Genomic DNA, 13,743 nt, shown 5'->3' with positions numbered 1-13,743 from the left:
ATTTCGGCGGGGAGGGGGGGGTTAAATCGAGATCTGGCGGGGGGGGGGGGATGACACCGGTGGGGAACCTCTCCCCAGCAGCGGGCGGCGATGCCCGCCCCTCACACACGGAGCAGGACGAGAACAAAGCAGCCTCCATCCGCCAGCCCCCTCCCCCAGGCGGCCCCCCTCAGACGCGGCCACCTACCGCAGCAGAAAACGAGGAGCAGGAGCTGCGCCGACCGCCACCCTGGGGCCCCTTTTGCGCTCCAACAAGGGGCCATAACACCGCCACGGGAGCTGGAGCCGCCGCGGGAGGAGCCAGGCGCCCCCTCAGCCCGGAGCCGGGCGCAGCTGCCTGCCTCGGGGAGAGCTAGCGGCCCTCGCCTCATCCGTCGGCTCGGGGATCCATGAGACGCCGCCGGCCTCCTACTCGCGCGCTCTCCGGCAGGGTTCAGTGCGGCTGCGCAGTCGATAACCGAGCGCATGGATTCGGTCTCCGCGGGCGCCCGCACGGGGAGAGAAGCATCAGCCTGAGGCTGACCCAGCCCCGCCCCCGCTGACGGCCGAGGAGGGGGCGGGGCCTGAGGTACCTGCGTCGCCAGCGGTTCGCAAGCGGAGCCTTCCTGCGCGTGCTGGCGGGAGCCTTCCAAATGCGTCCTGGTGGGGGCGCCCCGCCCCAGGCTGCAGCCCCCGAAGGAGCTGGACCTCATGCCCACTGAGAGAGGCGCGCCAGGCTGTAGCCTTGGCACCGGGGCACACGGGTTCATGGCTTGTCTACACCTACATTGCTACAGCAGGCCCTCTGCAGCTTAGACATAGGTGATTGTGCACAGTAAAGGCCAGGGCCATCTTACAGAGCAAAGTGTTTAAATTACCTACGTCTGTATTTTTGACTTTGATTTCTTTTAAGGTTAGGAAAGCAAGATTCAGGAAGATGTTATTCCAGGTGCATATGAGGCTGGTGCCCTTTGTGTTGCTGCCTTTCAGTCATTGTCAACAACCCTGGTGGCCACTCAACCCAACAATCCTGTTGGACACTCGACACTGCAAATACGGCATCCTATTCAAATCAAACCCTCTTCTAGGCGTACATGTCCAGGCTACATTATAATCACAGAGATTCTTTCTGCAAAACATAACATAAGAACAGTCATGCTGGGTCAAACCAATGGTCCATCTGGCCCTGGCTTCCAACAGTGGCCAATGTCACGTGCTTCAGAGAGAATTGCCACAATAGGCAATCATCAGGGCTGTCCATTCCCATCATCTGGCAAACAGAGGCTAGGGACACTTAGCTTGTGGTTGCATCTCTGACCATCTTGACTAAGGGCCATTAACAGATCTTTCAATGATATGGCATCATAGAGCTGGAAGGAACCGCAAGTGGTCATCAAGTTCAGTCTCTTGCACTTATGGCAGTACCAAGCATCATCTAGATCTACCTATTAGATGTCTGTCTAACCTGCTCTTAAATATCTCCAATAATGAAGATTATACAACCTCTCTAGGCAATTTATTCCAGTGCTTAACAATCCTGATTAAGGATGTAATAGTATAGTCGATTAACCAATTAACTGATAAGCAAAAGATTATAGGCAGCTGGTCTGTGAGGGGAGCTGTTTTTAAACTGGCATCTCTCACAGATCAGCTTCCACTTAGCACCAAGTGCTGCTGCCTCTGATAGGGTATATCTACACTACAAAGTTAGTTCGAACTAACGGACATTAGTTCGAACTAACTTTCATAGGCACTACACTAGCGCTCCGTTAGTTCGAATTTAATTCGAACTAACGGAGCGCTTAGTTCGAACTAGGTAATCCTCATTCCACGAGGATTAAGCCTAGTTCGAACTAGCTAGTTCGAATTAAGGGCTGTGTAGACCATTAATTCGAACTAGTGGGAGGCTAGCCCTTCCCAGCTTGCCCTGGTGGCCACTCTGGCCAACACCAGGCAAACTTGTCTGCCCCCCTCCCAGCCCCGGATCCCTTAAAGGGCCACGGGCTGGCTACACAGTTTGTGCCAGTTGCAAGGCTGCCAGCACCCGTGCCAGCACACCCTGCACCTGACACCCATGAGCCAGCCACCCAATGACACCCAGCCCTCCCCCTCTTCCTGGGACCAGACTGGCGGCTCCCAGGACCCTACCCGGGGCCGCAAGAGGCGGGCGCCCGCGTGGTCTAGTGCGGAGATCGTGGACCTCATCAAGGTTTGGGGGGAAGCCTCCAATGTCCACGATCTCCGCACTAGCCACAGGAACGCGGCCGTCTATGGCCGCATGGCTGCCAGCCTGGCCGCCAGGGGCCACCAGCGCAGCCGGGAGCAGGTGCGCTGGAAAATCAAGGACCTGCGGCAGTCCTACTCCCGGGCCTGCTTGCCAGGGGCCGACCCGGAGGCGTGCCCCCACTTTCATGCCCTGGACCGCCTCCTGGGGGCTCATGCCGTCCCTGCCCCTCGGGACGTGATAGACCCCGGGGCAGAGGGACCACTTCAAGAGACCGAGGAGGAGGAGGAGGAGGAGGGTTCCCAGAGCCAGGAGCCTGCCGGCAGCCTGCCCAGGACCCGGGACCCCCGAGGCACCCCACAGAGCTGCTCACCTGTGTCGTCCAAGGCTGGGGAGGCGTCCACCTGTGAGTACCATTGTGCTCCCCTTATGTGTATGGGGGGCTGGGGCGAGAGGGAGCCCCGGGACCGTGCGCCTGGGCCTTGCCCACCACGGAGCAGCAGCTGGGGATCCTGCAGGGGCCCTGGCCTTGCAGAGGGGAGCTGGGTTTCACACACCTGGGCCCCTGGGGTAATTGACCGCTGTTCTTGTTGCACCACAGCCGCAGCACCTGGGACTGCAGGGTGCACCACCCCACCTGCAGCAGCCGCCCGCGCCTGGGCCAATAGGAGAGCCAGGAACCAAGAGGACTACCAGAGGCGGCACCTCCAGTTCATGGAGCAACAGATCCGTATACAGGAGCACTGGGTTCAGGAGGACCTGAGGCTGCGCTGGAGGAGTTTGAAGGCCGGCCGTGCCCTGCGAGGCCACCTCCAGAGCCTACTGGACCGCTTCCCAATTCCTCCTGCTCCTGCTCCCCCTGCTCCCTCTCCTGCTGCCTCTGCTCCCCCAGCTCCCCCTCCTGCTCCCGCTCCTGCTTCCTCCACACCCCCCGTCCCTCCAGCCCCACCCTCCACAACCATTCCCCACCGACGCCCCCGGACCCGCAGTGTTGCGAGATGGGAGAGGCAGCCGGACTCCCACCCCTGAGCTTTCCTTTCCCTTCCTCCCTTCCCTCCCCTTCCAGCTCCCTCGTCCCAGGTTTCCCCCTCTCCTCTCCCACCCTCATTCCTCCCTCCCCCTACCCCAGTTATGTGAAATAAACAGACGATTTGGTTTGAAAAACAGGTGTCTTTATTTTACAGTAGGTAGGGAAGGGAAAGGGGAAGGGGGTAGGGTGGAAGAAGGCCTCAGTGGGGCGTGCAAGGGAGAGGTCAGTCCTCCTCCTCTACCAGGAAGCTCTCCCGCAGGGCTTCCCGGATCCGGACGGCCCCCCGCTGGGCTTCCCGGATGGTGGTGGTGCGGGGCTGACCGTAGTGGCCAGCCATGCGGTCAGCCTCAGCCATCCAGGCTGGCAGGAAAGCCTCCCCCTTCCGCTCACACAAATTGTGGAGCACTCAACATGCTGCCACCACAGGAGGGATGTTGTGCTTGGCCAGGTCCAGACGGGTGAGGAGGCATCGAAAGCGGGCTTTCAGTCGCCCGAAGGCCCCCTCCACTATGATGCGGGCCCTGGTCAGCCTGGCATTGAAGGCCTGGCAGGAGGGATTGAGGTGCCCCGTGTAGGGCTTCATCAGCCACGGCTGCAGTGGGTAGGCGGCTTCCCCCACCAGGCACACGGGCATGTCCACGTCCCCGACCCTGATGTGGCGGTTGGGGAAGAAGGTCCCAACGTGCAGCCTCTGGTACACGGAGGAGTTCCGGTACACCCGGGAGTCGTGTGCTTTGCCGGACCAGCCCACATTAATGTCCGTGAACTGTCCCCGGTGGTCACACACGGCCTGCAGGAGGATGGAGAAGTACCCCTTGCGGTTCACGTAATGGGATGCCTGGTGTTCCGGGGCACGGATGGGGATGTGCGTCCCGTCGATGGCCCCCCCGCAGTTGGAGAAGCCGAGGGCGCTGAATCCCCGGATGACGGCGTCCGGGTCGGCGAGGCGGACCACCCTGCAGAGCAGCACCCGGTTGATGGCCTTGACCACCTGCGGAGAGAGACACAGCACAGCGCCAATCAGTGGGGCGCCCGGGTGGCTGGGAGTATTCGTGCCCTGGCAGTGCCCCACGCCCCACTCCCAGAAGCAACCCCACTGGCGGCGTGTAGTACGGCCGGGAAAGATCGACCCCTCCGGTGCGGGGCGCTTTCGCCTCCTCCTGCCCCCCCTTTGTCCCTGGGGTGGCCCATCCCCTCCTTGCAGCCCCACTCCCCCCCCGGCGCAGTGGCCGACGAGTGCCATACCTACATGAGCACCGCCCCGACGGTGGATCTCCCCACGCCGAACAGGTTCCCGACGGGATCGGTGGCTGTCCAGCGTGGAGAGCTTCCAGAGGGCGATGACCACCCACTTCTGGAGGGGGATGGCGGGCCTCATGCGAGTGTCCCTTCTGCGCAGAGCAGGGGCGAGCCACTCGCAGAGCTCCAGGACGGTGTCCCTCCTCATCCTGAAGTTCTGGGTCCACTGTCTGTCTTCCCAGAGCTTCAGGACGATGCGGTCCCACCAGTCTCTGCTGGTGTCCAGACGCCAGACGCGGTGGGGCACGCCGGTGCTGGGGCGCCGCTGCGGCTGCTCCACGGCCCCCAGGGCGGCCAGGTGGAGAGGCAGTCTCGAGCCATTGGTGGCAGGCTTGCAGCAGCAAGTCCAGAAAGTGCACCAGAAGGTGCAGGGCGAGCTCTGGCTCCATGTTGCCACCTGCGGCGGCCCCCCCCCCCGAAGGGAAGCACCGACACACACGGGCACAGAGACCAATGCTTTGCTGTCCCTCGGCAAGGTTGGCAAGCAAGTGGAAAAGCTGAGAACCGGCTGTCCAGGGGGGTCCTTTTAAGCTCGAGCCTCAGATAGCCTCAGACAGCAGCCACACAAAGCAACTACTGACCTGATGCCCTGTCAGAACCGGTTTCAGCTGCCCTTAAATGCGCCCCTGCGTCCAATCAGTGTGGACGCGCTAGTTCGAATTAGCAAAACGCTAATTCGAACTAGTTTTTAGTTCTAGATGCGTTAGTTCGAATTAGCTTAGTTTGAATCAACTAATTCGAACTAAGTTAGTTCAAATTAGCACTGTAGTGTAGACGTACCCATAGAGACACAGCAGCATGGAGTTGCAGGGGGTTCCCCAGGAGTGAGGCTGGAGTGCAGTGGCTGCCAGCTGCACCCCTGGGGACTATAGAATAGTTGACTAACTGATGATAATTCATGAGGTTAATCAACTATTCAATTAACCGATATTTAACCTGATAGGACCCTAATGTCCAACCTAAATCTCCTTTGCTGCAATTTAAACCTATTGCTTCTTGTCCTGTCATCAGAGGTTAATTTGTTTCCCCTTTAGGTACTTGAAAGCTATTATGTTCCCACTCAGTCTTCTCTTTTTCATACTACAGAAACTCAGTTATTTCAGTCTTCTCTCATAAATCATGTTTTCTAGACATTTAATCATCTTTTTGTTGCCATCTATGGACTTTTTCCAATTTGTCCATATCTTTCCTGGAAGTGGTGCCTAGTTGAAGCCTAGTCAGCACAGAATACAGCAGAAGACTTACTTCTCATGTCATGCTTACAACACTCCTGTTAATTCATCCCACAATATTTTCTTTTTTTGCAACAGTGTCATATTGTTGACTCATATTTAGCTTGTGGTCCACTATGACACATAGATCCTTTTCCATAGTTCTCCTTTTTTAGATAGCCATTTCTCATTTTGTATGTGTGCAACTGATTGCTCCTTTCTAAGTGGAACACTTAGCATTTGTCCTTATTGAATTTCATCCTATTTACCTCAGACCATTTCTTTAGTTTGTTGAAATCATTTTGAACTATAATCCTATCCTCTGATGTACTTACAATCCCTCCCAGTTTGGTATCATATCAACATCTTTCACATACAGTCTTTCCTATCCATCCACACAGATTTAAACACTCATCCAGCTTCTTGTGTCTCATGTCTCAGTTGTTGCCACAACTTTGTCTCAGACTTTAATAAACACAATTTTGTCCCACTTGTATTCATTCAGAATCATGCTGCAAAGATAATTCCCTAACCTGTCTCATTCACCATGTCACGTAATCCCCCTTCTCTGTCACCTCAGACACAAGCTACTAATATTTACTTTCACATCCTATCATCCCCTACCTGTCATCTTTCATTCACTATCAAGCTGTTGACTCGTATCTCTGATTACTCCAGGATGTCAGCCTGTGAGCACCTTCTTCTATTCTACCCTGCTACTCATCACACTTGGGCCTCATCTACACTGGCAGCTTTTTGCGCAAGAACTCTTTTGTGGAAGAGTTCTTGTGCAAAAACTCTTGCAGAAGAGAGCGTCTACACTGGCATGTGCTTTTGCACAAGATCATCCATGCCAGCGTAGATGCTCTCTTGCACAAGAAAGCTCTGATGGCCATTTTAACCGTAGGGCTTTCTTGCGCAAGAAATACATGTTGCCTGTCTACACTGGCCTCTTGCTCAAGAACAGTTGTGCAAAAGGGCTTATTCCTAAGTGGGAGTGTCAGAGTTCTGGTGCAAGAAGCCATGATTTTATACATTAGAACGTCAGTTTACTTGCGCAAGAACATGCGGCCAGTGTAGACAGGCAGGAAGTTTTTGCGCAAGAGCAGCCACTTTTGCACAAGATCACGCCAGTGTAGACACAGCCATGGAGGAAGCTCTCCATATACATCAGCAAACCCAACACATTATTCTCCTGCAAAACCCTCTTTAAAACTATTTTTCCATGATGCCTACAAAAATAAGTTAAAAGTTACATTGGAGTGCTGAGACCACAGTCTATCACACAGTGATGGATATGTAAGCAAGGGCTGAACTACTGCTTGCTATCAGCCAGCTAACAGGAGAGATCTGCCCTGGCGTGGGAGTGCCCACTACAAGGCTATGTCTACACTCGTGGCTTCTTGCGCAAGTATGGCCATTCTTGTGCAAGAATCTGCACAGCATCCACACTGCCTGCCCGCTCTTGCGCAAGAAAATTTACAGTATGGCATGGTAAGAGAGGTCTTCTTGTACAAGAGTACACTCTTTTTTAACAGGTGTAAGCCCTCTTGTGCAGGAGCTCTTGCGCAAGTGGGCAGTGTGGATGCTTGGCAAGAATTTCTTGTGCAAGAAAGCCCTATGGCTAAAATGGCCACCAGAGCTTTCTTGTGCAAGAGAGTGTCTATACTGCTATGGACACTCTTGAGCAAAAGCAAAGCTCGCACATGGCAGTGTGGACGTTTTCTTGTGAAAGGCCCCCTCCACAAGAACCCTTGCACAAGATGTTCTTGCGCAAGAAGCCACGAATGTAGACATAGCCTTCAATTGTTTAGTTCTGCAAGATAATTAACTGTTAACTGTTGATATGTTAATACAGCTCATGCCAGGATGGGGAGGGAATACGAGGTGTGGCTATGTAAATCTAATTCTGCCAGGGCTGATGGAGGATCAGTTGTTAGAATGGAGTGTACTGTATTGTAAATAATTTGGGGCTGTTGTGGGGGGTCACAAATCATGCTACTCCTAAATGTGGGAACTGTAAAACCTGCCACCAGTGCTTGCAGGAGAGACACCACCATCATGGTAAGAAGTCTCTGAGGAGCAAGCCTTCCCCCTTCCAGAGTTGAGTAGACTGAGCTGGGGGAGAAGGGTTAAAGGGCTTGAGTCAGCCTGCTTCACACCTGTCAGGTGTGAGCTGTAAGACTAGCCCAACATACCCCTTCCTCCCTTTGTGTTAAGAACAGACCTAAAGCAGACTCCATGAGGAGTCTTTGCTAGTTCAGTAGAAGCTAGAATCCTTTGCCAGTCCAGGTGGTGGCTAAAGAGTTGAAATCACTAAGATCTGAAATCACTGGTCTGGCTGGGAGCCAGACCCATTGCAGCCACAGAAGTGGCGGTGATCTGCAGAGTGGCTGGTGGGACTCACTGGCTAGTGGCATGGTGTGGCGAGCACGTGGCTGGTAGCAGCAGTGGCAGGCGAGGAGAGGCGGCAGGCGAGGAGAGGCGACCAGTGGCGTGGCGCGGCTGGTAGGAGCGGCGGCAGGTGAGGAGCAGAGCGTCCGGTGATGTGGAACAAGACAGGTGGTGGAGCGTGATGGAGTGGCTCGTAAGGTGCCCCCTATCTATCCCCCCAACCCATTTCTACCCAGGTTGGGAGGTGAAACCCTGCGGGTGAACTTTTGGACTCTGGGTGGCACTGACCAGGGACAGAGACTTTTGAGGTGTTAGACTTTGGGACTTAGGGTGATTCTTGGCTGGGGGGGGGGGGGGCTTAGCTCATGTTTGGGTTATGAACTCTGTTTGTGGTATTTTCCCAAGTAAATGCCGTATGACTTCTCTCTCTGTTTCATTAAATGTTTCTTTCCTACACTCAGACTCTGTGCTTGCGAGTGGGGTAGCATTGCCTCTCAGAGGCACCCAGGGGTGTGTGAATTTCCCAGGTTACTGGGTGGGGCATGAGCCGGTTCTGTGTGAGAGGGACCCCAAGATATTGAACCCAGCCCTGGTTGCTGCCAGGCCTACCCGGCAGAAGGGTTACAAATAGAAGGAGTGCTGGCCAGCATTCAGTGACTAAAGGGCTAAACTTAGGTAGCTAGCAAGGATGTTGGCAGGGGACCAGAAGAACCAATGGAATACAGTGCTGAAATCTGAATTGGATATAGATACAAGGTCTGCTCTTCCATTTTTTGTGTATTCTAAGTTAATGGCTGGAGGGAGCATTTGCAGTACTCAGAATTACCATGCCTGTAAGAAATATTGGACATGGGGATGAACTGAGCCTTGAAGTAAGAATTGTGAGTAGAGGAAAAAGGTGTATTTAGTCGCAATCAGGGCATTTTTCTTCGTTTTGGTGGTTTGGTTAAACTTCTTTGTGCGAATCTATGCCTTCCCTTCCCCATTCACTATCTAAGAGCATACCACCCAGAGATGTTCTTTGTGTTTTAATTTGTTTTAATCGCTTGCTCTATAACACCCAGCAACCATGTATGCTTTATCAAGTATATCTTTTTAAGGCAATGATTTGATTCTTGTGTCCTGGAAAGAAACAGGAGGTCTGTCTGTGTGTTGAGACTAAGGGTATGTCTACACTTGCACCCCAGTTCGAACTAGGGATGCAAATGCAGACATTCGAAATAGTCAATGAAGCGGGGATTTAAATACCCCGTGCTGCATTAGCATGATCTCTCCGGCGCGTTACTCTGAATGCCAGCTGTTTCGAACCTGGAAGTGCGCGCCGGGACGTGTTAGTTCGAACCAAATCCCTTGGTTCGAACTAATGTTACTCCTCATTTTTTAAGGGGTAAAGTTAGTTTGAACCAAGGGATTTGGTTCGAACTAACATGTCCCAGCGTGCACTTCCTGGTTCGAAACAGCTGGCATTCGGAGTAAACATGCCATCAAAATCATGCTAACGAAGCGTGGGATATTTAAATCCCCACTTCATTGACTATTTGAACTAGGGTGCAAGTGTAGACATACCCTAAGAGATCAGCTACGACCAGAGACTGCAGTTTGTTTTCTCTTTGTGTTTCAAGCTCTCTTGTGGTAAAGGAGCTTGGGGGGTACCCTTCTGAAAGATGTCTATGTGCTTTCTTCCTGGGTTCAAAAGAAAGGGATTTCTTTTGTTTCACGTGGTGGTAGCTTCCTCTACTCCACTTTCTCCTCTCCCCTCCTCCCCCCGCACGCCAAAAAGTCAGTGAATCCGTGACTGGGTAGTTTTTGTAAGCAGAGCCTAAAAGGCAAGGTTTCCTGCAGACCTCCATCTTCTGCATTCAGTGTGTCAGAGTGGGGAACAGCTCTGACACATGCTAATAACTGTTTCGTATTCTCCCATCAAGATGCCTGTTGTGTCTTGTCTTTTGCTCTTTGGGGCACAGACTGTATTTTTCTTCTTCTTATGCAATACCTATTACAGAAGTGGACAGTAATATTAGTTGGGGCCCACTCCAAGAACTCAGCCACACATTTCTACTATAGTAATGGAGGGGATGCAAATGTCTAGGACAGAGATTGGGTGTAGAAGGAAGCTTGGGGTAAGAAATATGGGTGCAGAAGGGAGTGAAGGGTCTGGGAGGGAGTTTGAGTGAAGAAGGGGTTGTGACCTGGGACAGTGGATTGGGGTTCAAGAGAAGATTCTGACCTGAGGAAGGGATGCATGAAGGGATGTGGGGTCTGGGAGGGAGTTTGGATGCTGGAGAGGTTGTAGCCTGGGGCAGAGAGTTGAGTTGTGGGTGGATTTGGATGTCAAGTGCAGGCTCTGGCCATGAGGGGCTTACCATACATGGCTTTCAACCAGTGGCTTAGTGGGTCCCTTGGGCAGGCTCCATGGCTGCTGCAGCCCCACATGTCACTCAGGGTATGTCTACACTGCCACCCTAGTTCGAACTAGGGTGGCTAATGTAGGCATTCGAACTTGCAAATGAAGCCTGGGATTTAAATATCCTGGGCTTCATTTGCATGTTCCCGCGCGCTGCCATTTTTAAATGCCCCGTAGTTCGAACTACCTGCCCGCGGCTACACGCTGCACGGACTAGGTAGTTTGAATTAAAGCTCCTAATTTGAACTACCATTATTCCTCCTGCAAGGAGGTTTAACGGTAGTTCAAATTAGGAGCTTTAATTCGAACTACCTAGTCCATGCCACGTGTAGCCGCGGGCAGGTAGTTCGAACTACGGGGCATTTAAAAATGGCGGCGCCCGGGAACATGCAAATGAAGCCCAGAATATTTAAATCCCAGGATTCATTTGCAAGTTCAAATGCCTACATTAGCCACCCTAGTTCGAACGAGGGTGGCAGCGTAGACATACCCTCAGAGGAGCTGGCTGCTGGGGCCAGCGTGTATGTGTCTGCATGGCACACCCTTTGAAGCAGGGCAAGCACTGCCCCTGCAGCTCCAATTAGCCAGTTTCTGGCCAATGGGAGCTGTGAGCATTTTGCTGAGACAAGGGCAGCATGCGCAGACACCTCCCACCCCCACTGCAGAAGTCACAGAGGTCCCTAGAATCTATTAGGGTATGTCTACACTACCCCGCTAGTTCGAACTAGCGGGGGTAATGTAGTCATCCGCAGTTGCAAATGAAGCCCGGGATTTGAATTTCCCGGGCTTCATTTGCATGAAGCCGGCTGGCGCCATTTTTAAATGCCGGCTAGTTCGAACCCCGTGCTGCGCGGCTACACGCGGCACGGACTAGGTAGTTCAGACTAGGCTTCTAATCTGAACTAGCTATACTCCTCTTGGAATTAGGAAGCCTAATCCGAACTAGCTACTCCGTGCCGCGTGTAGCCACGTGGCACGGGGTTCGAACTAGCCGGCATTTAAAAATGGCGCCGGCCGGCTTCATGCAAATGAAGCCCGGGAAATTCAAATCCTGGGCTTCATTTGCAACTGCGGATGACTACATTACCCGACATACCCTTACTTCTTTGAGCCCCATGACAGACTTGCAACCTTAGTCATAAGATCCGTAAATGCTCAACTAATTATGATTGAGTTTATCTTAAATGAAGTACGCTTGAACCTCTTTAATCCAACAATTTTAGGAAATAGACTATGCCAGATTATGGAATTTTCCAGATTGTGGGTTTCTGCCATAATGAAGGGTAAACAAAATCTTTCTCTAAAGCTTTTGTATGTACAAACCATTATAGAGTACTATACATGTATACCATGTTATAAGATAAATCCTTAATGCACTGTATTTAAACTATTTATTTTTTATTATCATACTAGAAGACTTACTCAGCATTGTCCAGGTCCTGGGGTGGCAGGAGCCATGAACATAAGAACAGCCATACTGGATCAGACCAAAGGTCCATCTAGCCCAGTATCCTGTCTGCTAACAGTGTCCTATACCAGATGCCTCAGGGGGAGGGATCACAACAGGTAATCCTCACATGATCCCTCGTCTGTCACCCACCTTCAGAGAAACAGAGCATAGGGATACCATTCCTACCCATCCTGGCTAATAGCCATTGATGGACCTAACCTCCATGAATTTATCTAGCTCTTTTTAAACCCCGTTAAAGTTCTAGCCTTCACCACATCCTCTGGCAAGGAGTTCCACAGGTTGACAGGGCTGAGTGAAGAAAAACTTCCCTGTGTTTGTTTTAATCCTGCTGCCTATTTCATTTGGTGACCCAAGTTCTTATATTGTGAGAATAAGTAAATTACTTTTCCTTATTCACTTTTTCCATACCAGTCATGATTTTATAGACCTCTATTATATCCCCTCTTAGTCACCTCTCTTCTAAGCTGAAATGTCTAAGTCTTTTTAATCTTCCTTCATATGGGACCCGTTCCAAATCCCTAATAATTTTCATTACCCTTTTCTGAACTTTTTTCAATGTCAATATATCTTTTTTGAGATGAGGCAACCACATCTGTACGCAGTATTCAAGATGTGGGTATACCATGGTTTTTATATAGAGGCAATATGATATTTTCTATCTTATTCTCTATCCGTCCTAACATTCTATTTGCTTTTTTGACTGCTGCTGCACACTGAGTGGATGTTTTAAGAGAACTAGCCACAATGACTCCAAGATCTTTCTGCTGAGTAGTTGTAGCCAAATTAGTCCACATCATATTGTATATATAGTTAGGATTATGTTTTCCAATGTGCATTGCTTTACATTTATCAACATTAAATTTCATTTGCCATTTTGTTGCCCAGTCACTTAGTTTGGAGAGATCTTTTTGAAGCTCTTCATAGTCTGCTTTCACATGCTGCCTGCCTGCCAGTTTCTCCCTGGGTCAAGCCCAGGATAGTGTGTGGTGGTGGTAGGAGGAGGGGAGCACACAGACCACCTGCTGGCTTCTCCCTTGGGGGCAACACATCCTGCCCACCAGCTGCTCCGTGGGACTGGCCTAGAGTGGTGGCGTGGAGGCCACATGGCATGGTGGACAGCTGCTCCCTGACGCAGAGCAGGATGGCGGGGGCTGGGCTGCTGGTCAGTGTCTGTTCCCCAGGCCTGGAAATGCTTGCTGCCCTGCTGTGCACATTCATGAATGTAACTGTCTCTGCTATCACACCCCTCCTTTTCCGTATGATGTGAAACAATCACTTTCCATGCACATCCCATTGTCCTGGCATGACCAAATGCTGACTGCTTTAAGCTAGGCTAAAAGGAAGCTGTATACCAAATTTGGTGGCCCTAGCTCTTACCATTTAGGAGGAGTTTTTGAACAAATGGATTCATGGACAGATGGACACAGACAGACTCACAAACTATCTAAAATATATAATAGATTTAGGTAATTAAGCAAAAAACTGCTAATTGTACAGTACTCTTCCATTTCTCATGCTTACAAGTTAAATTTGTGCTAGACAGTGCATAGAGATGTAAAATCCCATTTAATTGGTTAAATGATTAAACATAGTGCTAACATTGTGTTTAACCAAATAAAGGAGTGTGGGCAGGGGCTGTTCTAGCCCAGCAGTTTCTGGTCCTGTGGAAGGGCTGCCTCTGCAGCCTCCATAGCAGTTCCCAGCAACCCCAGGCCAGGGACTGCCGCTGCC

The 13,743-nt window shown here is 51.7% G+C and overlaps 1 protein-coding gene across 2 annotated transcripts in view; it reads right to left on the bottom strand.

Annotated features, from left to right (window-relative positions):
• The window catches only part of LRP12 (LDL receptor related protein 12), a 70,156-nt gene extending 69,642 nt beyond the window's left edge, over positions 1–514 (bottom strand). Inside the window, exon 1 of one of the 2 annotated variants that reach the window (XM_075920233.1) lies at positions 188–514. In XM_075920233.1, the coding sequence (XP_075776348.1) occupies positions 188–467 (280 nt within the window). In that variant the 5' untranslated portion in view covers positions 468–514. The remainder of the gene's footprint in view (positions 1–187) is intronic. The other variant, XM_075920234.1, reaches the window with a different exon arrangement.
• Positions 515–13,743: the final 13,229 nt, after the last annotated feature.

This window comes from Pelodiscus sinensis, chromosome 2, assembly GCF_049634645.1.
Source record: "Pelodiscus sinensis isolate JC-2024 chromosome 2, ASM4963464v1, whole genome shotgun sequence".
Taxonomy (NCBI): Eukaryota; Metazoa; Chordata; order Testudines; family Trionychidae; genus Pelodiscus; species Pelodiscus sinensis.
This window is presented reverse-complemented; position numbering and strand designations above follow the sequence as displayed.